Source organism: Ictidomys tridecemlineatus, chromosome 11, assembly GCF_052094955.1.
Source record: "Ictidomys tridecemlineatus isolate mIctTri1 chromosome 11, mIctTri1.hap1, whole genome shotgun sequence".
NCBI lineage: Eukaryota > Metazoa > Chordata > Mammalia > Rodentia > Sciuridae > Ictidomys > Ictidomys tridecemlineatus.
Genome location: NC_135487.1, coordinates 38,604,015 through 38,627,301, shown reverse-complemented (window position 1 = coordinate 38,627,301; position 23,287 = coordinate 38,604,015). Strand labels below are relative to the sequence as shown.

Here is a 23,287-nt window from a genome sequence, read left to right as displayed (position 1 = left end):
AAGAGTTAAGTCGAGCCAAGAACATCACAGTTGCTACTCTTAATTCTCTTATCTCCCATTTCCCAGTTCCTAGTGATTTACTTCCTAAGAATCTCAAATCTTCTCCCTTTGCCTTCCCCCATTACCATTACTTTAATTCATTTGAGGTCCCATTAACACTCAAAGTTATTTTATTATGAACTCTTCTAGCCAATGGCAATGCCTTAGATAACTAACTACCCGCCTTCTCCAGGACACTGATCCAACAATTAGCCATTTTTCTTTCCCACATCATCAATTTTTCCCTCTTTACTGAATTTCTGCCAACAACACAGGAACATGCTATTATTTTTCTTATCCTAAAAAAAAAAAAAAAAAATTCACTTGCACCCACTTCCCCCTCCAGCTACTGCTATATTTCTCACCTTCCCTTTAGAGCAGAACTTGAAAGCAATGTCTATACTCCTATCTTAAAATTGCTCTTCTCAAAGTTTCATTATTAAATCCTGGGATAATTTCTGTGTCCTCATCTTACCTGGTCTGCCAGCAGCATTTGACTTAGTTGCTGATCTACCTCTCCTCCTAGAAACATTTTCTCCCTTGGCTTCCATGGTATCACATTCACTTGGGTTTTCTTCCTCCTTTATTCTCAATCCCTTTTGCTAATTCTGACTCATCTTAATACCCTCTGTGTAAATGTTCAAGACCCGGGCTCAGTACTTAAATCTTTCCTTCTACACTTATTCCCAAATTCTCATGACTATAAATACCACCCATGTACCATGTGCCAATGAGTCCCCAGATTTATTACTCCAGCCCAAACTTTCCCCCTGAACTCCACACTCCAACTGCCTACTTGACATCTCCATTTGGCAACTGGGTGGACTTCTAAAACTTGTTTAATAAACATGTCTAAAGCTAAGCTCCTGGTGCCCACATTCCCCCTCTCCAAACTATTACATCCTTCAATCCTCCACCTTCAGTTAACGGCAACTCAAACCAAAAATCTTGGTGTCAACTTTTCTTTCTATCACATGCAAAATGAAAGGAACTGCAAATATATGCAGCAAACATTATACTGAACTAAAAGAGAGACACATTATATGATTCCATCTAGGAAACAAGCTAAACTATACTGATAGAAAGCAGATCAGTGGCTGTCGGGGGATAGGGGTTGGGAGTGGGGACTGACCAAAAGGGGCATTCAAACAATCTTTTGGAGTGATGGAAGTGTTCTATATCTTCATAGTGATGGTAGTTAGGAGTAAATAAATTTGTCAAAACTCACTGAACTATATAATGTGTACATTTTATTTTAGGTTAATTATAGCTCACTAAGGTTGATTAACACACACACAATTTGACCACTTCTCATTGCCTCCCTACCCCTACTGCTATCACATGGGAACTATCACACTCTCTCTTCTAGGTTCAACGCCTCCAAAATACTTCCTCTTCTTCTATCTTTGTCTTTGCATATTATTTTCAACAGAGTGGCCAGAATGATCCTTTTAAAACATGAGTCACAGGCTGGGGTTGTAGCTCAGTGGTAGAATGCTTGCCTCTCATATGTGAGGCCCTGGGTTCACTCCCCAGCACCACACAAAAATAAACAAATAAAAATAAAGATATTTAAAAAAAGAAAAACCATGAGTCACATCATGTCACTCCTCTGCTCAAAATCCTCTAATGGCCTTTCATCTCAGTAAAATTCAAGGTTCTTATAAAAACCTCACACAGTTGGGCTCCTGTTACCTCTTGGATCTCATCTCCCTCTAGTCTCCTCAAAGGCTATCCATATTCCATCTCAGCCAACCTCCTTGCTGTCCTTTAAATATGGCAGGAAGGCTCTTTCATACATATTACTCCCTTGGCCTGAGTGATGTGCCTACCCACCTCATTCCTCAACACAGTCATTTTCCCCTCATTTTCTTCAGCTCTTTTACCAAAAGTCACTATTTCGGTGAGTCTTTTCCTGACCACCCTATCTAAAATTTCCACACACACACACACACACACTCCTATTTCATTTTCTCTTTTCCTGCTTTATTCCCCCAACTCAGGCCTTATCACTCCCTTATATTGTACTAATATCTTATATACTGGCTTTCTCTCTACTAGAATGGATAGCCCAAGAGGGCAAGGAGTTTTATATTTTTACAGATTAATGTTTTATAGATTAATTTTAGACCAATAGATGTTGCATGCATAAAATAAATGTATCCTTAACTTTCCCTTTTAATAACTGACAGTAGAGTGGGTTTTATAAATGCATTATTTTTTAAATTTTTAAATATTTTTTTAGTTGTAGGTGGACACAATGCCTTTATTTTTATTTAGTTATTTTTATATGGTGCTGAGGATCAAACCCAGTGCCTCACCCACGCTAGGCAACCACTCTATCACTGAGCCACAACCCCAGCTCTCATCATTTAGTTTTAAAAATCCTGGCATTTTAAATAAAAACTGGACTTGGCAGGTAGCTTAATTGTAGAGTACCTGTCTACCATGCATAGGGCCCTGGGTTCAATCCCTAACATCACACACACACACACACACACACATAAATTAAATAAATAAAAACTCTAGCATATTTAAACATGTTAATGCATATCAGCCAAAATTTGCTTTCACTTCTTATTAAAGAATTTAAGATAAGACATTGAGAAACTTTTAAAAATTTGTAGAGATTTTCTCATGAGCAATAAATGTGAAATATCTCTCATTACTGCCAAAAAAAAATAAATATTGCCTTACTACTGAGTTCTTTGCAAAAGCTAGACTCATGTTGCCTAAAACTCCTATTACTATTAAGTAGAAAATAATCAGTCTGACAGTCTCAGAACTAAGAATTCATTTTTAAAATATACATAACTCTTATTTATCTTTATCATTTAAACAATCCATTAAGGAATATCTTGTTTTATAAGCAAGTCACATCAATATGAGAGTGTTAAAGTGTAGATCAGTTTAGCATAAATAATTTAAAAATAAATAAGAAGATAGAGGTGCCTTTGCTCTAGAGATTCAAGTCACTTCTCCTTTAAACAAGCAAACACAGGTTCTTGGGAGTCCAAAGGAGGTGCCTCTTTAGTAAATGCAGAGGAGAAAATTCCATATTGCAGCTTTTACCTACGTCTGCAGCTCTTGCTTGAAAAGCATTATTCAACTTCATTCAAGTAAAGAGTTCCAGTGTGTGGAAATTATCTGCTTCGGTTTATAAGCAGCTTTTACATACTTAACCTAAAAATAAAGACTGGGTTTTCATAATACAATTAAAACTGCTTTATGAATTTAAATGTAGAGGAAAAATTCAGGAAAGCAATATTATTTAATTATTTAACAGCTCTGAATAAAATAAGTTTACCAAACAGTAAATATTTTAAGGATAAACAGGAGAAAGCATTAAAGATATCACTACTGAGTACATTGGTTTGTTTTTATTGTATATAAGCAGCATATTTTTCTGTGTCAATTTCTCAAACAAGACAATGAAGAAAAACACCCTCAATATAGCATCCTATCACAGAAGGACAATAGCTGCCTGCAGACCTCATATTGTATATCTGATCACTATTAGACTTCCTAACCAAAACATTTTTAAACTATAAATTTATTTAATATTTATTCATCTTGGTATACCCAACATTTATAACAGTGTATTATCACTTGTAGCTCAGAGAAAGTGCTAACATCTCCAAATCTTTCCATTTCTAAGTTTCTTGGACTGTTTTAAACATAAAATAAGAGTTTAATTTGGATAGAGAAAACAACAAATATTAGTACCAAAACTAATAAGTACTCCTAATGGAAGAGATGCATTAGCACAGATCATAAAAATTGACTTTTATTTGCAGGTTTAGAGCTTTCAAAGCAAGATGAAATGAGAATGATCATACAGTACCTTACCCTTTCTACCGGTGAACCATAGCATGCAATGCCGAAACATAGCAGTGGCAGATGGCATTGGTGTTATTAACTATAAAAAGGATAATAGCAGAGAAATGGTGGCTGGCATACAGACACAGAAATGCAGATGAAATGAATGCAAACTTGTACTTCTTGAAGCAGAGCAAAACCTTAAAGCCAAAGGTTGCCGCCAGCTTCAATTTAATTTACATTTTGAGTTTAACATGGACAAACACTGCAACCTTCACAATCAGTCTTTAGACTCTTCATGCAGAAGCAGAATCACACTCCTTGATAAAGAAGATCAGCAACCTTCTGTAAACACAAGCCAGCAGCAGCAGCAGCCCATTACTCTTTTTTCTGATTTTTATCCTTTAAATTTTTAATCTCCAATTGCCGCCAGTCCACAGTCGATTCAAATAGATCTGTTTCCACTGCAGATACAAATCCCTGCCTAACCTGCAGTACCACTTCATCCAGAACGTTCCTGTGCACTCGTTCATGCAGGATCAGTTGCAAAACCATTCAAGTCATTCAGCAAACAACCCAAAAGAGAAGGAAAGAAGCAGTTGGGACTATGAAGAGAAAGAATCTCTTCTTTCAGCTCACCCTGGAAATGGAAGGTTTTCTGATCAACAGTTATTGTGAAGGTGCTGTCGTCCTCATCGTCTATACCAATCACAGCTCCCTGTGAAACAAAGAGCAAAATCCCAATAAGGCAAACAATGACATCAGCAATATTCACTACTGCTACAGCCCTGGAATACTCAATGCCCGGAGGACACTGGAAGCAGGCTAGATAGAAAAGCTGAGACTCGAGTTTTGCTGAAGGAGGGAGATGCAAAGGAAAGGGGCTGGCAACACAAGTCTATTGCCCTGCACAGACACTTTCTATGCCCTGCATAGGGGCATGCTCCTAGTGGGAGGGGGAGGGGAGACACACAGAAGCTGTGTCTAAGAACCAGCCATACAGTCTTTCTAAGCTTTAAATTGCTCACTAAAATGTGAGTCAGAAACCTACACCTCCCCAGGTTGTTGTGAGGCTCAAAGAAGGCAGTTGTTCTTCATCAGGCTGCTTCTGTGTTATGCTTGTTAGTAAAGAAATGCCAGATGACATTTGCTTCAAACACCAATCCCTTTTTCCAGATGCTCTCATATCCACTTGAACACTGCTCTGCTGTGGCAGTTTTCACACTGTATTGTGATTATCTGTTTATATGTCTGCTTCCCCCAACAGAACTGCTATGAGGTCTTGAAAATCTAGGGCTATTTATTTATTTATTGGTACTGGGGATTGAACCCAGAAATGCCTTACCACTGAGCTACAACCCCAGTCCTTTTTATTTTTTGAGACAGGGATTCTCCAAGTTGCTGAGAGTCTTGCTAAGTTGCTGCAGCTGAAACTTGAAATCCTTCTGCCTCAGCCTCCCAAGACACTGGGTATTTATTTTGACACATGGCACTAAAGTACACATTTAGGTAGAGGAGTCTCCTCTTGGTTTCTCAGTGAAGTCAAAAGTACATGTTCCTCCTTCCCCATATATTTTTGCTCATTATTGTATTTCTTGAGCTATTTTCATATTATTCCCTTCTTTTGTGTGAAATGGTTTTAATTTTTGTTTTTGTTTTTCTTTAACTTGTGACCACCAAGTTTTAAAGATATCTTTCACTTGACAACTGTACCACAGGTGTACTGGCAATTTCAGAATATACTGATAGCTTGTATTTGTTTTTAAAATTCAATTAATCCTTGATTTTAAAAAATACATATTTACATGTATATGTTTACTAAAGAAAAGAATGAACAACTCTACAAATGATGGGAAAGGGAACTATGTTTATAAGTTGTTTATTTTGGAGATCTGGGGATATAGCTCAATGGGAGAGCACTTGCCTAGCATGTGAGAGGCCCAAGGTTCAGCCCCCAACATCCACTGCACAAAAAAAAAAAAAAAAAATTCACTTACTTTAAATTGTTTGGGATAGATAGGTTGTGTTTAAATATAAAAAAATAAAGAATTTAAACACAACCTAACTATATGAATTATGTTAAGACAACAGGAATTAAGGAAAGAAACAGGAAATTATGTAAAATAAGGAGTCAACAGGTCAATAGGTAAATGTCCTTAAGAAATGAGTATAGTATTCCAGACTAGAGAGCATGGGATATGTCAAATGCCCCAAGCGGGTGACAAGAGAAACCATATACCAAAGAAAATCAGAGACTTTGAAAATGAGAATTGAAAAGGTTCAAGAGGAAAAAAAAAATGCCACTTGGGAAAAAAAAGCTACATGTGGAGACTACTTTTGTCCCAGGAATATTTGGTAACAGAATAAAATATTTATTCATTTATTCCCAGAGGCCATCTGAATGAACCTCACCTCTATACAGTTCCATCCATGGGAATTATATTCCTCATTCCTCAGTTTAAGATTGGGAAGGAAATTTTACTCCTATTTTCAGGTAAGGAAAATATCTCCAGAGAGTATCAGGACTTACCCAAAGTCATACAAAGAATTAATGGCAAATTAATCTCCAGGAAATACAAAGAACTCAAAACTTAATGTCAAAAAAACCAAATAATGCAATCAATAAATGGGCAAAGGCACTTCACAGAAGAAGAAATACAAATGGGTCAAAAAATATATGAAAAAAATGTTCCATGTCTCTAGCAATTAGAACTATGCTTAGATTCTATCTCACTCCAGTCAGAATGGCAATTATTATCAAGAATATAAGTAACAATAAACATTAGCAAGGATATGGGGGAAAAAGGTTCACTCATATGTTGCTGGTGGGAATGCAAATTAGTGCAAAAACTGTGGAGAATAGTATGGAGATTCCTTAGAAAACTTGTAATGGAACAACCATTTGATCCAATTATCCCACTCCTCGGTCTATACCCAAAGAACTTAAAATCAGCATACTACAGTGATACAGCCACATCAATGTTCACAAGAGCTCAATTCACAATAGCCAAACTATGGAACCAACCGGGATGACCTCCAACAGAAGAATGGATAAAGAAAATGTGGCATATATACACATTGGAATATTACTTAACCATAAAGAAGAATGAAATTATGGCATTTGCCAGTAAATGGATGAAACTGAAGAATATCACGCTAAATGAAATAAGCCAGTCCCAAAAAAACCACAAGCCAGATGTTCTCTCTGGTATGTGCATACTAACCCACAACAAAGGAGGTTAGAGAGGGGAAGAACAGAAGTCCATTGGATTAGACAAAGGGGAATGAAGGAGGGCTGGGGATGGGAATAGGAAAGAGAATTAATTGGACATATCTTTCCTCTCCTCATGTATAAATACATAACCAATGTAACTGCACATCATGTACAACCATAACAATAGAATCCTAATTACAATAAATTTACTCCATATATGTATAATATATCAAAATACACTCTACAGTTATGTATATCTAAAAAGAATTTTTTTAAAAAAGGAGAACTAATGGCAGAACTAGGACTGGATAGGCATAGTACCTACTTATTCCATGACAGCAAATATAGACATACCTCAGTGGAGAAGCATGTAAGCAGTTTATTCTGGTTAACCTAATTTTGTGCTTAACTGAGTTAACCTTCTAAGTTATCATACATCAACTGTTTTCTGAGTATAAATACAAAATATACTAGTACTTAATAACTAAACACAAAAATATATGCTAGATACATGTTTTAGTCAGCTTTTTCACTGTTGTCACCAAAAGAACTGACAAGAACAATTTTAAGGAGGAAAAGTTAATTTGGGGGCTCACAGCTTCCAAGGCCTTAGTTCACACAGAACTAGCTCCATTGCTCTGGGCCCAAGGTGATGCAGAACATCATCGAGGAAGAATGTGGTGGAAGAAAGCAGGACATGGCCATCAAGAAACAGAGACAGACTCCCCTCACCACAGACAAAATATATACCCCAAAAATACATCCCCCTCAATGACCCACCTCATCCAACCACATCCTACCTGCCTATAGTTATCACACAGTTAATCCCTATTAGGGGATGAATGCACTGATTAGATTAAAACTCACAACCCAATCATTTCACCTCTAAACTTCCTTGCATTGTATCACACATAAGCTTTTGTTGGAGGATACTTCATATCTAAACCATAACAGCACAGCTTTGAAATACAAAACAACAGTCCCTGCCTCTAGTACAGGACATAAAATGCAGAAATGAGTATAACACAAGTGATCTCATGGGTGAACCTTGAAAACATTATGTTAAGAGAAAGAACCTAGTCACTTAGGACCAAGTGTTATGTGATTATATATATAGGAAATATCCAAAAGAGCTGGGCACAGTGGCTCATGCCTGTAAATACAGCATCTCGGGAGACTAAGGCAGGAAGAACACAAGTTATAAATTCAAAGCCAGCCTTAGCAACTTAGCAAGAGCCTGTCTCAAAATAAAAAAAATAAAAAGAACTGTGGATGTAACTCCTGGGTTTAATCCCCAGTGCTCACCCTGCCTTCCCGACAAAAAAAGAAAGAAAATATCCAGAAGGGGAAAATTCATAAAGACTGCAAGTTGATTAATGGTCGCTTCAGGCTAGAGGAGGTGGTGCAATGGTGAATGCTGATGGGTACTGGGTTTCTTTATGGGATGATGAAAATTTCTAAAATTGACTGTGACAGTCGTTTTAAAAAATCTGAAAATGTTGTCAACATTAACTGCATACTTTAAATGTGTGTATTGTATGATATGTGAATTATATCTCAACTAAGCTGTTGTTAACTCATTCCCAAATGCCTGTTCTTTCTCTCAAGTTAATGTAAGCTTACTAGTCACCTAATCAACTCAGATAGAAATCTCCAAGGTCTATTCAAATTCTCCCTCATTCCATCACCACAAGATATGCCCATTCCACCTCTGAACTATTGTTCATCAACTATTTTATTTCAGGCTTTCATCATTTAAGATTGGCTCTTTCAGGATGGCTATAAAACAGGCTTTCACCATAATGCAATTTGACTGCTTTCAGTCTGGCCACCACTAAGCAACATTCCTACCCTTTTTATTTAATTTTGAGACAAGGTCTGGCCTCTAACTTGGAATTCTCCTGTCTTAGCCTCCAGAGTAATCAGGATTTCGGGCATGAACCACTGAGGCCAGTAAATCTGGCCACCTACTAATCTGCAGCCTTTGCTATCTCAAGAGAAATATTTCTAAAGCACCAACAGTTACAAGAGACCCACATGTGGGCTAGGGTTGTGGCTCAGTGTTAGAGTGCCTGCCTAGCATGCACAAGGCATTAGGTTCGATCCTCAGCACCACATAAATGTAAAATACAAATATTGTGTTCACCTAAAACTTAAGAATAAATATTTTTAAAATTATCTATTTGTACAACTATTTAAAAAAAAGAGAGAGAGAACCCCACATGTTTAAAACTTTGTCTCCCCACAAACTAATAAAGTCAACATTATCTCCTAATGACATTCAAGACTGTTCAAAATTTGGCAGTCCAACCAACCTTTCCATTGTCACCCCCACCACCCCGGCCTTCCTTTCTCCCTACTTCACAGAGATCCAACATGTCCTCATTCTCAACATTTCCACACAAATACCAAGTAATTTTACTTTTTATATCATTCTTCCAGATCAATTCCCCACAACTTGTGAAACAAAAGCAAAACCCTGCATCTCCCACTATCCAACTCCCCTCTCATGGCTTCTCAGGGAGAAGCCTCTTAGAAACTGGCCAGGCCTTAACCTTTCATTCACTCCTGCATTGCACACCCTTCCTCTTGCTGCACCAAACTCTTCATGTTATTTCCATACCACGTTTTTTTTTTAACTTTTTCATTCTGATTTTACAGCATTCACGAGGACCTACAGAGGATAATACTGTGAAGAAACAGCAAAAGCAGGCACCTCCATCTTGCTGGGGGTTCAATCCCCAGAATCAGCAAAGGGGGAAAAAAACTGTCTTTTGCATGATTTTTATACTAAGGTTACATCACCTTTATAAAATTGAAGACTCTCTCTATTCTGGAGAATCCTCCCTTATTTCCTTTTTATTCCTTTGATTTTTTTAGTTATAGATGGACACAATACTTTATTTATTTACTTATTTATTTTTATGTAGTGTCAAGGATGGAACCCAGTACCTTAAAAATGCTAGGCAAGTACTCTACCACTGAGCCACAACCCCAGCACCCATCCTCCCTTATTTCTAATAGTAGGCTTATCTGTTCCTAGAAGCTTTGGTTAAAAGTTGGTACTTTTTTGTGAGTAGATTCTTTAATGGTCTGGTATTATTTAAGTTTCCAATTTCATCTTGAGTTAATTCTGGTGATGTTTACTTTTCAAGGAAATCATCTGTTTTCACATAAGCTTTTGCAAATTTATTGACAAAAGATTTTCATAGTAACTCACTGACAATTTTCATCTCTACTATATATGTGCATTTCTCTTTTTCATTCTTAATATTGCTTATTTACACCTCTGCTTTTATTTCTCCAAATAATCTAAGGGTTGATTTCATTATCCTTTTACACAGAATGAGCTTTCAGTTTATTGATGCTCTCTAACACTTATCTCCCATTTCATTAATGTATTCCACTTGGTTTTTTTCTTCTAATTTCTTCTATCTTCTAATTTTTTTAAAGTATGCTTAGCCCATTAATTTTTAATCTCCATTTTATAATACATTCATCAAGATTATAAATCATAGACTTCTTTAGATGTGGTTTTACCACATGGTCCCTTTATTATCATTCAGGTTTAAATATTTCACAATCTCCATTATGTTTTCTATTTTCACTGATGAATTATTTAGAAGTATATATGTCAGGGGGCAGGTGGCTGCTCTTTTGTTAAGGGATTTCTAATTTATTTCTGTTCTTGTCAAAGAACATTATCTATACCATACTGGGCCTCTGGTATTCTCTTTTTCTGTAACAATTTTAATTTTTTTCTTAAGCTCTTTTATGTTGAATATTAATGCTGTTTCTCAGCTTTGCCATAGTTAGCAAATTTTCTTTTCTTTTTTTTAATATTTTTTTATTTTTTAGTTCTCGGCGGACATAACATCTTTGTTGGTATGTGGTGCTGAGGATCGAACCCAGGCCGCCCGCATGCCAGGCGAGTGTGCTACCACTTGAGCCACATCCCCAGCCCAGCATTTTCTTTATATATATTTTCCATCACTTTCTTTTATTTAACTTTTAATTTATAATTATGAAATAGTATAATCATTCAAAAATAATGACATTTATGTACTAATCACAGAGATTAAATAGGTATCTATCTATGTATTGTCCAAAGGAGGACATTTTCTGTGGGTTTTTTTGAGGGGGAGGGGGTGTATATGCTGGGTACTGAAAATTGAACCCAGAGGCACTCAAAAACTGAGCCACATCCACAGCCCTTTTAATTTTGAGACAGAATCTTGCTAAGTTGCTTAGAGCCTCAATTAAATTGCTCATGCTTGCCTCAAACTTGCAATCCTCCAGCCTCAGACTCTCAAGTCACTGGGATTACAGGCATGTGCCACCACACCAAGCTAAGGGAGGATAATTTATTTTTTTAATATTTATTTTTTAGTTGTAGTTGGACACAATACTTTTACTTCACTTATTTATTTTTATGTAGCACTGAGAATCGAACCCAGGGTCTCACACATGCAAGGCAAGCGCTCTACTGCTAAGCCACAACCCCCAGCCCCAGGGAGGATATTTTAAACGTCAAATATATAGCAAACAGATGGAGATGGAAAAGGGGGGGGGGGCTATTGAATTAAAAAGAAAAGCCAAAATCAGGAGTAATTTTTCACAGTGAAATGACAACTGTGTTTGTTTTTTGGGTACAGGGCATTTGACCCAGGGGCTATGGTATGAGCTACATACCCAGCCCTTTTTATTTTTTTGAGACAGGATCTCACTAAGTTACTTAGGGCCTCGATAAGTTGCCAAGGCTGGCACTGAACTTGCAATTCTCCAGTATCAGCCTCTCAAGCCAGTGGGATTATAGGTGTGCACCACTGAGCCCAGCTTGCTAATACTTCTTATAAGATACAAACTTAAGAGGAGAGGAGGACATTCTTAAGGTTAGACATTACTTTAAAAATAATAACTTCCTACATCCAAAGATGTCACTTTTTGTTAGATGCATCTCAATACTAAGGATATGGGAAGTGATATGAATATCATAGACAATGAATGAGGTTTCAGCATAAGTCAGTGCAGAAACTATTAATAATCTGTTATGATACACTGCTGACCTCTTTTGTGATGAACTAAAAGAAAAGAGATGATGCATCCATTGGACAATCAGGCAACTCATATCTAGCACAACAGGTAAATGGGGTATAGGTTGAATATCCTTCATTTGAAAATCTGAAATCCAAAATGCTCCAAAATACAAAACTTTTTTGAGTGCCAACATGGCACTGCAAATGAAAAATTCCACACCTGACTTCACATGCAGGCATACTAAAAGTGCTGTATAAAATGACCTTCAGGCTGTGTAGGTAAGGTATATGAGAAACATAAAGTGAATTTCATGTTTAGACTTAGGTCCATTCTCCAAGGTATCTCATTATATATATAGAAATATTCCAAAATCCAAAAAAGTCCATCTGAAACCCTTTCTGGTCCCAAGCATTTCAGATAAGGAATGGTCAACTTGTGCTTAATTTCACAGTTCTGAGTAAAAGAGAGTTACTTTAAGTTTCATGTGAAATAATAGTTTTCAAAGACTTAATAACATTAATATTTTGTTGAATTATAATCCATCTTACTTTGGTGGTTCCTAAACCCCTTTATAGAGTTTGTCAGGATTTGAGGTTCAACTGTGTATTGTTAACTGTAACAGAGACTACTGTTTATTAAGATCCTACCAAGACCCAAATACTGCAGTTGGATATGTTTTTAACATATTAATTAATTTGAAATGCATAAGTCTATGAGTAAATAGCATGATGCCCATTCCAGAGATATAAAGGAAAAAAAAAAAAAAAGGCTGCTGTCTACAGCCATATGACCCTGAACGCTCCTGATCTCACAGAGTTAAAAAAAAAAAAAGGAGTTGAACACAAGAGTTGGCCCAAGTCACAGAGCTAGTGAAGTGACAGAATTCATACAGTAAAGTGGCAGAACTATTTCATAGATGCCACATTCTTGCCTCTACTTCACACTGACTCGTTAATGTTGTTACTTCTCCATTTTGCAGATATTACCTGAAAATGTCAGTATTTTGCTTCCGACTAGAATATGGGGGTCGGGGTAAGTTCAGAACCTAAGCATCAACCAACTTTCCCTTCTTACATCAAGGAAACAGTACCCTCTAGTGGCAAATACTGTGTAACCAACAGTCAAAGTTTCAAGGGTTTTACACTACCTAGCAACAACTTGGGAAACCTGTTTTTATCCTTCTACCATGGGAGTACATGTGAAATTCACCTAACAGGCCCCGATCTGCACTTCCCCTATGGTTCTTTCCCCCCATTTTCCCAGCCCATTCTCCTTTCATGTAGCCTAAAACCACAAGGGTGTTTTGTTTTGTTTTTTTAGAAATCTATCAAACTACTAGCTCATATTTCTCATTTAAGAAGTCAGCATTATCTCATTTGAAGTAATTCCTACAGTTTTTCTGTACATAAGCCATAGAAAAGGCAAATTCTCCAGTATGTAGTCATCATTTTTATAAGTATATAAAATTAATAATATTTTTAATGCTTATTTATTATGCGCCAAGCAAATGTTACAGTGGACAGGAACTTACTATCAAGTGGGGACAAGAGACAAATTAACATGTAATACTCTGCAACAAGTACTTTATGACTATAAGTGACAAATGTAAAAAGGTAGAGGAAAAGAGCCACCAAACTTGCTCAAAGGGTGTAGGTCAGAAAGTCTGAACAGAAATAACATTTGAAATGTCTCTTAAAAGATGAAGTTGCCAGGCAAGAGGGTACAGAAAATTCACAATATAATAAAAAAATTTGTCACAAGCAATGAGGAATAAGCACACAGAGTGTGGGAACAAAAGGTATAGTGCACCTGGAGTACAGGATGGGATGGGGGAGAAGCAAATCAATGGTGCAGTCAGTAATAACTCATTAAGCTCATTTGAAATCTAGATGCATTATCTATCATCATCATTAATATCATCTCCTCGTCATCGTTGTTATCATCATCATCATCATCATCATCATCATCCATAGAAGTTATCATTTACTGAATCTGTATTAAGTGCCAAACCCTATCCTTACATAATTGCTAAATCTCACATCCCTTCAAGGTATATAATGTTATCTTTATAGAGGTGAAATTCTAAGATTCCACCCCAGATCACTATGATTCTTCCTACACCAGTGGTTCCAAACTTGGTTGCACAACACAATCACCAAGAAAATCCATTTTTATTTATTTATTTGTTTGGTTTTTTATTTATATTGTTTTAAAATAAAGGTTTTGGAATACTACTTTAAAACAGCATGTCTGGAAGGTGGGACTTGGGAACCTATATTTCAAACAACCTTTCCAGTTGTTTCTTAAACAGAAAGCCAAATGGCAATCTAAATTACAATGCTCCACAAGAGTGCACATGCAAAATAGTAATAAAACTCAGATTATCTAAGTGCGAGGTGCCTTATCCTCACAAAATTCTGCAAACAGGGTATTATAATCCCCACTTTAAAGAAGAGAAAGTTCTAGCTCAGAAAGCTTACAAAATAGCTTCCCTGTTTCAGTCAGCAAAGCAAAGGGTAAAATGAGATTTAAACACAGGAATGTCTAGTTCTTCTCTGTCATGTTATGTGGCAAGCAGACCTGTCCTTGTATAACCTCATCTTTTAGTGTGGGTGGAAACTGAATATGATGAGACAACAGTGGGTAAAAAGATCACCTGGGGCTGAGGTTGTGGCTTAGTGGTAGAGCGCTTACCTAGCATGTGTGAAGCACTGAGTTTGATTCTCAGCACTGCACATAAATAAATAAAATAAATAAATATTTTTTAAAAGATCATCTGGAGGGTCTTACCTAATCTAATCACATAAAGTCTATTTTATTTCATTTCATTTCATTTATATTATTTCATTTAATTTCATTTTTGGTGGATACTTGAGGATCAAACCCAGGGCCACATGCTAGGCAAGCACTCTAGGACTGAGCCACAACCCAGAACAAATGAAGCTTTTTAAAAAGCAGGGTTTTGGGTACAACTGGTAGCAGAACAGGAAGTCAAAAGGATTCAAAGTACTAAAAGGATTCAATGTGGACTGCTGACCTGAAGATGGAAGGGGCCATAGGGCAATATGTGCTGCTGACAACCAGCAAGAAAACAGACATCTTGTGTTCTTCAAACACAAGGAACTGAATTCTGCCAGCAACTTGGAACCTCCAGATAAGGACCCAACCCAGTCAACTCCTTGATTTCAGTCTTGTGAGACCTTTGCAAATTTAACTAAGAGGTTGGATTAGAGTAAATAAAATGTGAGTTAAATTGTGAGTAAATAAATGTGAAATTTGTGAGTAAGTAAATGCATGTTAGTTTGCTCATACTGTTGTATGACCATAATCACCATGAATCTCCAGAACTTTTTCATTCTCTCAAACTAAACCTCCATACCCATTAAATGATAACTGCTCATTTCCCCTATACCCAGTCCCTGGAAACCCTCATTCTACTTCCTGTCTCTATAAACTTGATTAATCCAACTACCTAATATAAGAGAAATCATATAGTATTTGTCTTTTTATGGCTTTCTTATTTCACTTAGGATAATAGCCTCAAGGTTCATCCATGTTGAGCATGTGTCAGAATTCTTCCTTTTTAAGGCTGAATAATAATCTATTGTATTATATATCACCTTTTGTTTTTCCATTCATCTGTGTATGAACATTTGGATTGCTTCAACCTCATGAATATTGTGAATAACACTTCTATGAACATGGATGCATAAATATTTGAGTCCTTGCTTCTAATTCTTTGGGGTATATTTAAATGGGTGGTATTTGAAGTCAATCTATTACCTTGAAAACTGGTTAAGTAAAAGGAAGTAATCAAGCAATTATCTTACCTATTTGAACTGACTGCATCATTGGGTAACCAAATAATAGATGAAGTGTCTCCTTAAAAAATTATTCCTAGTAAAAATTAAACAATGACAGACTGTCATCATTTTGCAACCCCCAGTGATTTAATGCATGTAGGCACTAAACATCAATGGCTACTAAGATCAATGAGAAGCAAAAAAACAGACACTTTATCTCCTGCTAAAAGAACACACCACTGCCTATAGTAGTCTTGCCAATGGGATCAAATCTGAGTCCAATCCATTCTCTGGATGCAGCTGTCAATCTGCAGCAAAAACAGAGGGCAGAGGATCACACTGAATGCACCAGTCTGCAATCAGTAAAATCTATACTATCGAAATTCCTACAGGTCAAAGGCTCTGGATTCTTCAACAGATAAACTCTGGAAAAAAAAAAAAGCCATCATTTTAAAATAAGAAAAATAAAACTGTAGAATTTAGGGATGCATGCTTGAGTAATAAATTGATAAAGAAATGCAAGAAGTGGCCAGAAATGGTGGCACACATCAGTAATCTCAGTGACTCAGGAGGCTGAGGTTGGAGGATCCCAAGTTCAAGGTCAGCCACAGCAACTTAGCAAGACCCTGTCTCAAAATAAAAAAAAATAAAAAGGGTTGGGAATGTGGCTCAGTGGTTAAGTGCCCATGGGTTCAATCCCCTGTACCGGGGGGGGGGGGGGGGGGGGGGGGGGGGGGGGGGGGGGGGGGGGAAGAAGGAAGTAGTTACTATAACAGAAGTGATTACTTTAGGAGACAGGTAAGCAGCACAGAGAAAAGCTTCAGGGGCAGCAGGCAAAATCCTATTTCTTAACCTGAGTGGTAGTTACAGGAGTTAATGATTAATCAAGTTATATTTATAAAGCAAAAACAAAACAAACAAATAAAACCAGTGCGCTAATTATGACAATGAGACAGCAGCCCAAATCCACACTAAATTCAGCTGTCTCAATACAGCTGTGCCCAGGTCTTGCTACTGAGCCTATATCAAGCCAAAAAAGCAGTTAAGACAAACTTGAATAGTGAATGAGGTCAACAGCAAGTGCTTAGAAAAGCAACTATACCAAGAAGTCAAAAAGAGAAACCAAAGTAAATTTAAAAATAAAAAGTATAAGTTGAATTTTTAAAATTCTTTATGCTATCACATATTCACCATCTGCACACAACAAGCCTATCTCATTTCTATCCTGTAAATCTGCCACACTTAGACTCCTATCTCAGCATCACAATTTTTCAGTTATAGTTTACCTTCTGAGAGTTACCTATTGGTTCTACCAAGGATTCATAAAAAAGGCAACAATATGTTAACCAAATATATTCACATCTTCAAAAGTAAAGAGGCACCCTGGATTCAACTTCTAGCACCAAAACAAGCAAAGAAAGGATACAGGAAAAAAAAAATGGCAGAATAAAATAAGCATTATCTTGAAAAAGCTGATTTACCTACTAGTGATAGAAGCAAACTCTTCTTTAGATACAGTGGAATACTAGAAAACTGTGTCTCCAGTCATGCACTCTTTCTAGCTTGTACCTATTTGGACAGTGATAGAAATTGAATGAGCAATCAAAAGCAGCATGAAAATCAGAGATTTACACTGTCCAATAAGGTAGCCACTAGCCATAAGTGGCCACTGAGCCCCTCCCCTGAAGTGCAGCCAGTCTGAGATCTGCCTTTGGTGTAAAAGACAACACAGATTTCAAAGACTTGCTATGAAAAAAAGAATGTAAAATATCTTATTAATAATTTCTGTGTTGATTACATGTTGAAATAATATTTTGATATATTGGTTTGGACAAAATATTAATCTCACTTTTTTAAATGAAGCTACCAGAAAAAATTAATTATATATGTGGCTCAAATTATATATGTGTCCTATAGAAATCACATATTTCTACATATGCTACACATACACACACACACACACACACACACACACACATTATTAAATAGCATTGAACAGGAAAAACCAAGTGGCTAACATGGGGATTTCTCAGAGGTTTTTTACTGTTGCTATACAACCAACATTACAACTCATTTAATATTTCCCCTTGTCCCTTACCTGTAAAAGACAGGAAGCTAAACTAAATTTGGGCTTCCATGATTCCATCAAAATACATCTTTTTCTGTCAAAATTGGTTTTCATAAAAATGAATAAAATACTCACTCTTAGTCTAACGCATCCTCTGCGAGAGCCTCTCATCATTTTGTCTTTGGACTAAAAAAAAAAAAAAATTTGATGAATAAAAAGTTGTTTTTAGAATTATCTGGGAATAAAAAAATGAGATTTATAGTACTATCCATCCCATTTGCCCACCCATTTTCCCAAAAGAAATCATTTACTGATAGAGGAATTACAGAGTTTTAAATGAAAATGGTTTCTATACTATAAAAATTAATCTAATCATAGAACTTTATATATACCTTTAATGTAACATATTACACTGTAATTTTCCTGTCCCTTAATTCTAGCCCAGTGTTTCTCCTATTTCAGTGAGTTAGAGAATCATCAGGAAGGCTAAGAATGACCTAGGTGTTTAAGAATTGTTCCCAGATAATTCCAACAAATCAGAGAGAGGCCCACACTTTGAAAAACATTGCTTTAACTTCACCTATTTGCAATTCCCCAAATAGCTGACTTTTTTGCCTTTGTGACTTCTCATCAAACATTATTCAGCTTGGAATAGCCTTGGCCCAGATTTTCTGCCTTGCTGTCACTCATTAAGCACCTTGGCTTGCTTAGATTTAGATTTCTATCCCTGGGCTCCCAGTCTCCAGTAGCCTGCAACACCCTATGGCACATTCCTTTGAGGGTAGAAATTATATCCTGACTTGTGCTTCAAAACAGTGTCTGATATACATTAGGAGCTAAAAATACATTTCCTGATGAAACACTGCTATCCTTTATGTCACCCTCACTATACTGAGTCAAGCCAAGGCTGTTATGCACAACAAGTGCAGTGCTGACATTCAGTAAATATTCCTAAAATTAAACTGCTCATGCATAACAAAGTTAAACTTTAAATAACCAAAATTCAACAAATATTTAATACTTAAACAACTGGCATTTTTCTGTACTCCACCTACGTGAGGAAGAAACAAATCAAGCTGATATTGTATGTTTATATTTTATAGACAATTGTCCCACTTGAAACTCCAGATGCCCTGCCCTACACATCCAAACTCTTGAGGCAAATTCAGGTTCACAAGTGATTACTGAGGTATTAAGAAGTCTTCTTATATTCCACTTATAAATATAAGAAGGACTTAACACAGGTTAGAAAAAAATTTCTCAAAAAGTAGAATCAAAAAGAGTTCTTTACTAATAACAGCTAGTGAAAAAAAATACTTAAGAAAAATATTCTTTAAGCATCTTAGCCCTCTAACTGTATCCTTACTTATATTCCCACCAAAAATACAAAGGCAATTTACAAAAATAATAACAATCAAGTTAGAAAATATCTGATAAGGTTGGAATACAAAGTAAACTCAAACAAGTTAAGAGCCACATATTCATCCTTGATTCATCTTTTCCACCATAACATAACTTTTAAAATAAAATTACAGGGGCTGGGGTTGTGGCTCAGTGGTGGAGCGCTAGCCTGGTATGCGTGAGGCACTGGGTTCAATCTTCAGCACCACACATAAAATAAAGATATTGTGGGGCTGAGATTGTGGCTCAGTAGTAGAGTACTCGCCTAGCATGAGCAAGGCCCTGGGTTCGATCCCCAACACCACATAAAAATAAATAATAAAGATATTGTGTGAAAAAATAAAAAATAAAGATATTGTGCCCACTTACAACTACAGAATATTTTTCAAAAAAATAAATAAATAAATATTACATTAAATAGAAATAGGTAGACAGGTCCCAGTGATGATACCACTATTTGGATTACTAATTAGAAAACACTGAAAGGGATAACTGAAAATGATTAAAACAAATATGACCAGGAAATAATCAAGAAAATCCAGAATGATGTGGAACATTCTACAAAATAACTGGCTTAAGACTCTTACAAAAATGTAGAGAAAATGTAGGAAAAAAGACTAGCATGTAAACTATTTTAACAAGTACAAAATGTTGAGAGCCACAGCCAAAGGGGCCCCAGCAAACTTCCAGCTGCCAGCAAACTTCCAGCTGCCGGCTGATGATTGGCTCACAGCGGCCCCAGCAACTTCTAGCTGATTGGTCCTCTGCGGTGATGCTCATTGAGCTGTTTCCCTGCCCTTTCAGACCACGGAGCTGCTCATTGGGGGACTTCTTTGGTTCCGCCCACGTGACCCAGCCAATCAGCCTCAAGAGCAGGAGGATTGGGGGAGGTGGAGAGGCTGGGGTGGGAAGCCGGTGGTGGCAGTTGGGCTCTGAGGGTTTTTTCCTGAGGAGCTGTTTTGTTTGGCGTTTGTAGTTCTAAAAATAAAGTTAGTTTCTTTTGACAAGTGGCTCCTGAATTGTGCCCAGCCAGACTGCGGCATTTGATGGCTCCCACAGGGAGCGACTGAGGGTAAGTAAACTGCTCGCCCCCTGAGGGCAGGGCGAGAGGATGGGTAGCCATTCTAAGATTCCTCTTTTGTTTTGCTTCATTTTTGTTTTAAGTTGCCTGTCCCTGGAGATGAGTGAGACTGAAGAAAACCGTTCACATCTGAGGAAAAACTATTTGCGTCTGAGGAACAGATAGGGAGAAAGGACGGATGGACATGTCAGGAGGATAGAAAGGCTGATATAATGATTTTGTGTGGTTCCATTTTTATTTCATTCTGTCTCGGTTTTGTTTGGCGTCATCTTGTTGGGTTGTATTATAGTAGAAATACGGGATCAGCAATTAGTAAAAAAACAAACCGAAAGACTGTTAAGTAAATTGTTAGAGGAAGGAGGCATCTCAGTAAAATCAAGAACAGTCAGAGCATACGTTGATACAATACAAAAATGTAGCCCATGGCTTTTTAAGGAGGAGTTGTTAAATATATAACATGGTGAAGATTTAAAAAGAATAGAAAAGAAAAGCCCAGGAACTCTGCCAGTTGGCACATTGACATTGTGGGCGTTGGTATCTGGTTTGCTTAGTCCAAAGCCTTCAGTTCAGACAAAGGTAAAGGAAGGAGAAGACATATTGATTCAAGTAAAAGAGAAGGTCTCTCAAGTTAGTCAGAAAGAGGAAAAGATTCAAGTAAAAGAGAAGGTCTCTCAAGTTAGTCAGACAGAGGAAAAGATTCAAGTAAAAGAGAAGGTCTCTCGAACTAGTCAGAGGAAGAAAGTGTAAAGCAGAAAAAGCCATCAGGGGAAAAGTTACAACAGGAGACTGCTAATAACACCTTTCTATCAGAGAGCGTAAGTGTCCAACCAACAGCACCACCTCTACAGGAGACTGCTACTAACACCATTCTATCACCAGAGGGCATAAGTATCCAATCAACAGCACCACCTCCATATGCTAGGAGGCTCCCAACCCCCGCAGTTGATAGTTGGGATCCTGAGACAGGATCTCAAGTATTAACATGCCCTGTATTTGAGGTAGGAGGGCAGCAAATTTACCATGGTTTAAATTTCAAAACAGTGAAGCACCTAAAAGAGGCTGTAACAATCTATGGTCCTCAAGCACCCTTCACTGTAAGCTTGGTCGAATCCATTAACAACTTGAACATGACGCCAGCAGATTGGTCTAATATGTGTAAAGCTATGATAAATGGAGGTCAATACCTGTTATGGAAGGTTGCCAATGAGGAATTTTGCAAGGAGACGGCTAGGCGAAATGCAGCAGCTGGTTATACTCAGAGAAATCTAGATATGTTGTTAGGAAAGGGACCTTATAAGGATCAGCAGCAACAAATTACATATGATCCTGGCGTATACGCACAAATTGCTGTAGATGCGGTTAGGGCATGGAAGACTTTACAAGGACATGGAGGTTTACAAGGTCAATTATCTAAGGTAATACAAGGAGCTAATGAACCTTACACTGAATTTGTAGATAGGCTTATTCAGACAGCTACCAGAGTTTTTGGGAATACAGAACAAGCAATGCCATTAATAAAACAACTGGCTTATGAGCAAGCAAATCGTTGGTACAGAGAAGTCATTAGACCATGGAAACATGAAGATTTAAACACATATATTAAATTATGTAGAGACATTAATGAAGGACATGGAGGTTTACAAGGTCAATTATCTAAGGTAATACAAGGAGCTAATGAACCTTACGCTGAATTTGTAGACAGGCTTATTCAAACAGCTACCAGAGTTTTTGGGAATACAGAACAAGCAATGCCATTAATAAAACAACTGGCTTATGAGCAAGCAAATTGTTGGTGCAGAGAAGTCATTAGACCATGGAAACCTGAAGATTTAAACACATATATTAAATTATGTAGAGACATTAATGAACAAGGGCAAGTCGTGGCAGCTGCAGTACAACAGGTTTTAGATGCCAGGCCAAAAACATGCTACAATTGTGAACAAACAGGACATTTTAAAAGGAATTGCCCCATAGGAGGAGGGTTTAACAAAACTAGGTATACAAAGTCTATATATTTCCACTATACAAAGTCTAATCTGGGATAGAAAAGATCCGTTCTTTATAGGACATATCAGGGCACATATAGGATTGCCTCGAGCCCTTAGTTTGGGCAATGATTTAGCAGATAAAACTACATATGACATACATATTTTCTCTACACTAGAAGAAGCTACAAATTTTCATGAAAAGTTCCATGTCAATGCTAATACTTTACAAAAGCGTTTTTAAATAACTAAGGAACAAGCTAGACAAATAATAAAACAATGTCAAAATTGTGTGACCTTTTTACCACAAGTTAATCTTGGAGTCAATCCTAGAGGATTGATACCTAACTCTATTTGGCAGATGGACGTCACAAACTTGCCAGAATTTGGAAAATTAAAATATTTGCATGTTACAGTTGATACTTCTGGATTTTTGATGGGCTCCCTTCATGGCGGAGAAAAACTAAAGATGTTATAGCTCATTGCTTACAAAATTTTGCCACTGTGGGCGTTCCAAAACAGTTAAAAACAGATATTGCCCCTGGTTATACTTCTACCTCTTTTAAACAATTTTGCTCAATGTTTGGCATTACTCATATAACAGGAATCCCATACAATCCACAGGGACAAGGCATAGTTGAAAGAGCTCATCAAACTATTAAAATGTACTTATTAAAGCAAAAAGAAGGAATTGGGAAGGGGTATATATTCCCCAAAGATAAACTTAAAATAACCCTTTTTACTCTAAACTTTTTAAATTTGGATTCATCAGGACTTAGTGCTGCAGAAAGGCATATGTGTCCAAAAAATGTACATAAGCCCAAGGTACTTTGGAAAGAT

The 23,287-nt window shown here is 36.9% G+C and overlaps 1 protein-coding gene across 6 annotated transcripts in view; it reads right to left on the bottom strand.

Annotated features, from left to right (window-relative positions):
* Positions 1–23,287, bottom strand: part of Osbpl9 (oxysterol binding protein like 9) — a 141,634-nt gene that overhangs the window by 92,220 nt on the left and 26,127 nt on the right. For 4 of the 6 annotated variants that reach the window (XM_013358926.4, XM_005326079.4, XM_005326081.5 and 1 more), the window contains exons 2-3: positions 18,116–18,166; positions 4,498–4,576 (exon numbers count right to left, since the gene is read on the bottom strand). In XM_013358926.4, coding sequence (XP_013214380.1) covers positions 4,498–4,576; positions 18,116–18,166 — 130 coding nt within the window. The remainder of the gene's footprint in view (positions 1–4,497; positions 4,577–18,115; positions 18,167–23,287) is intronic. The other 2 variants (XM_078026245.1, XM_005326082.4) reach the window with 1 other exon arrangement.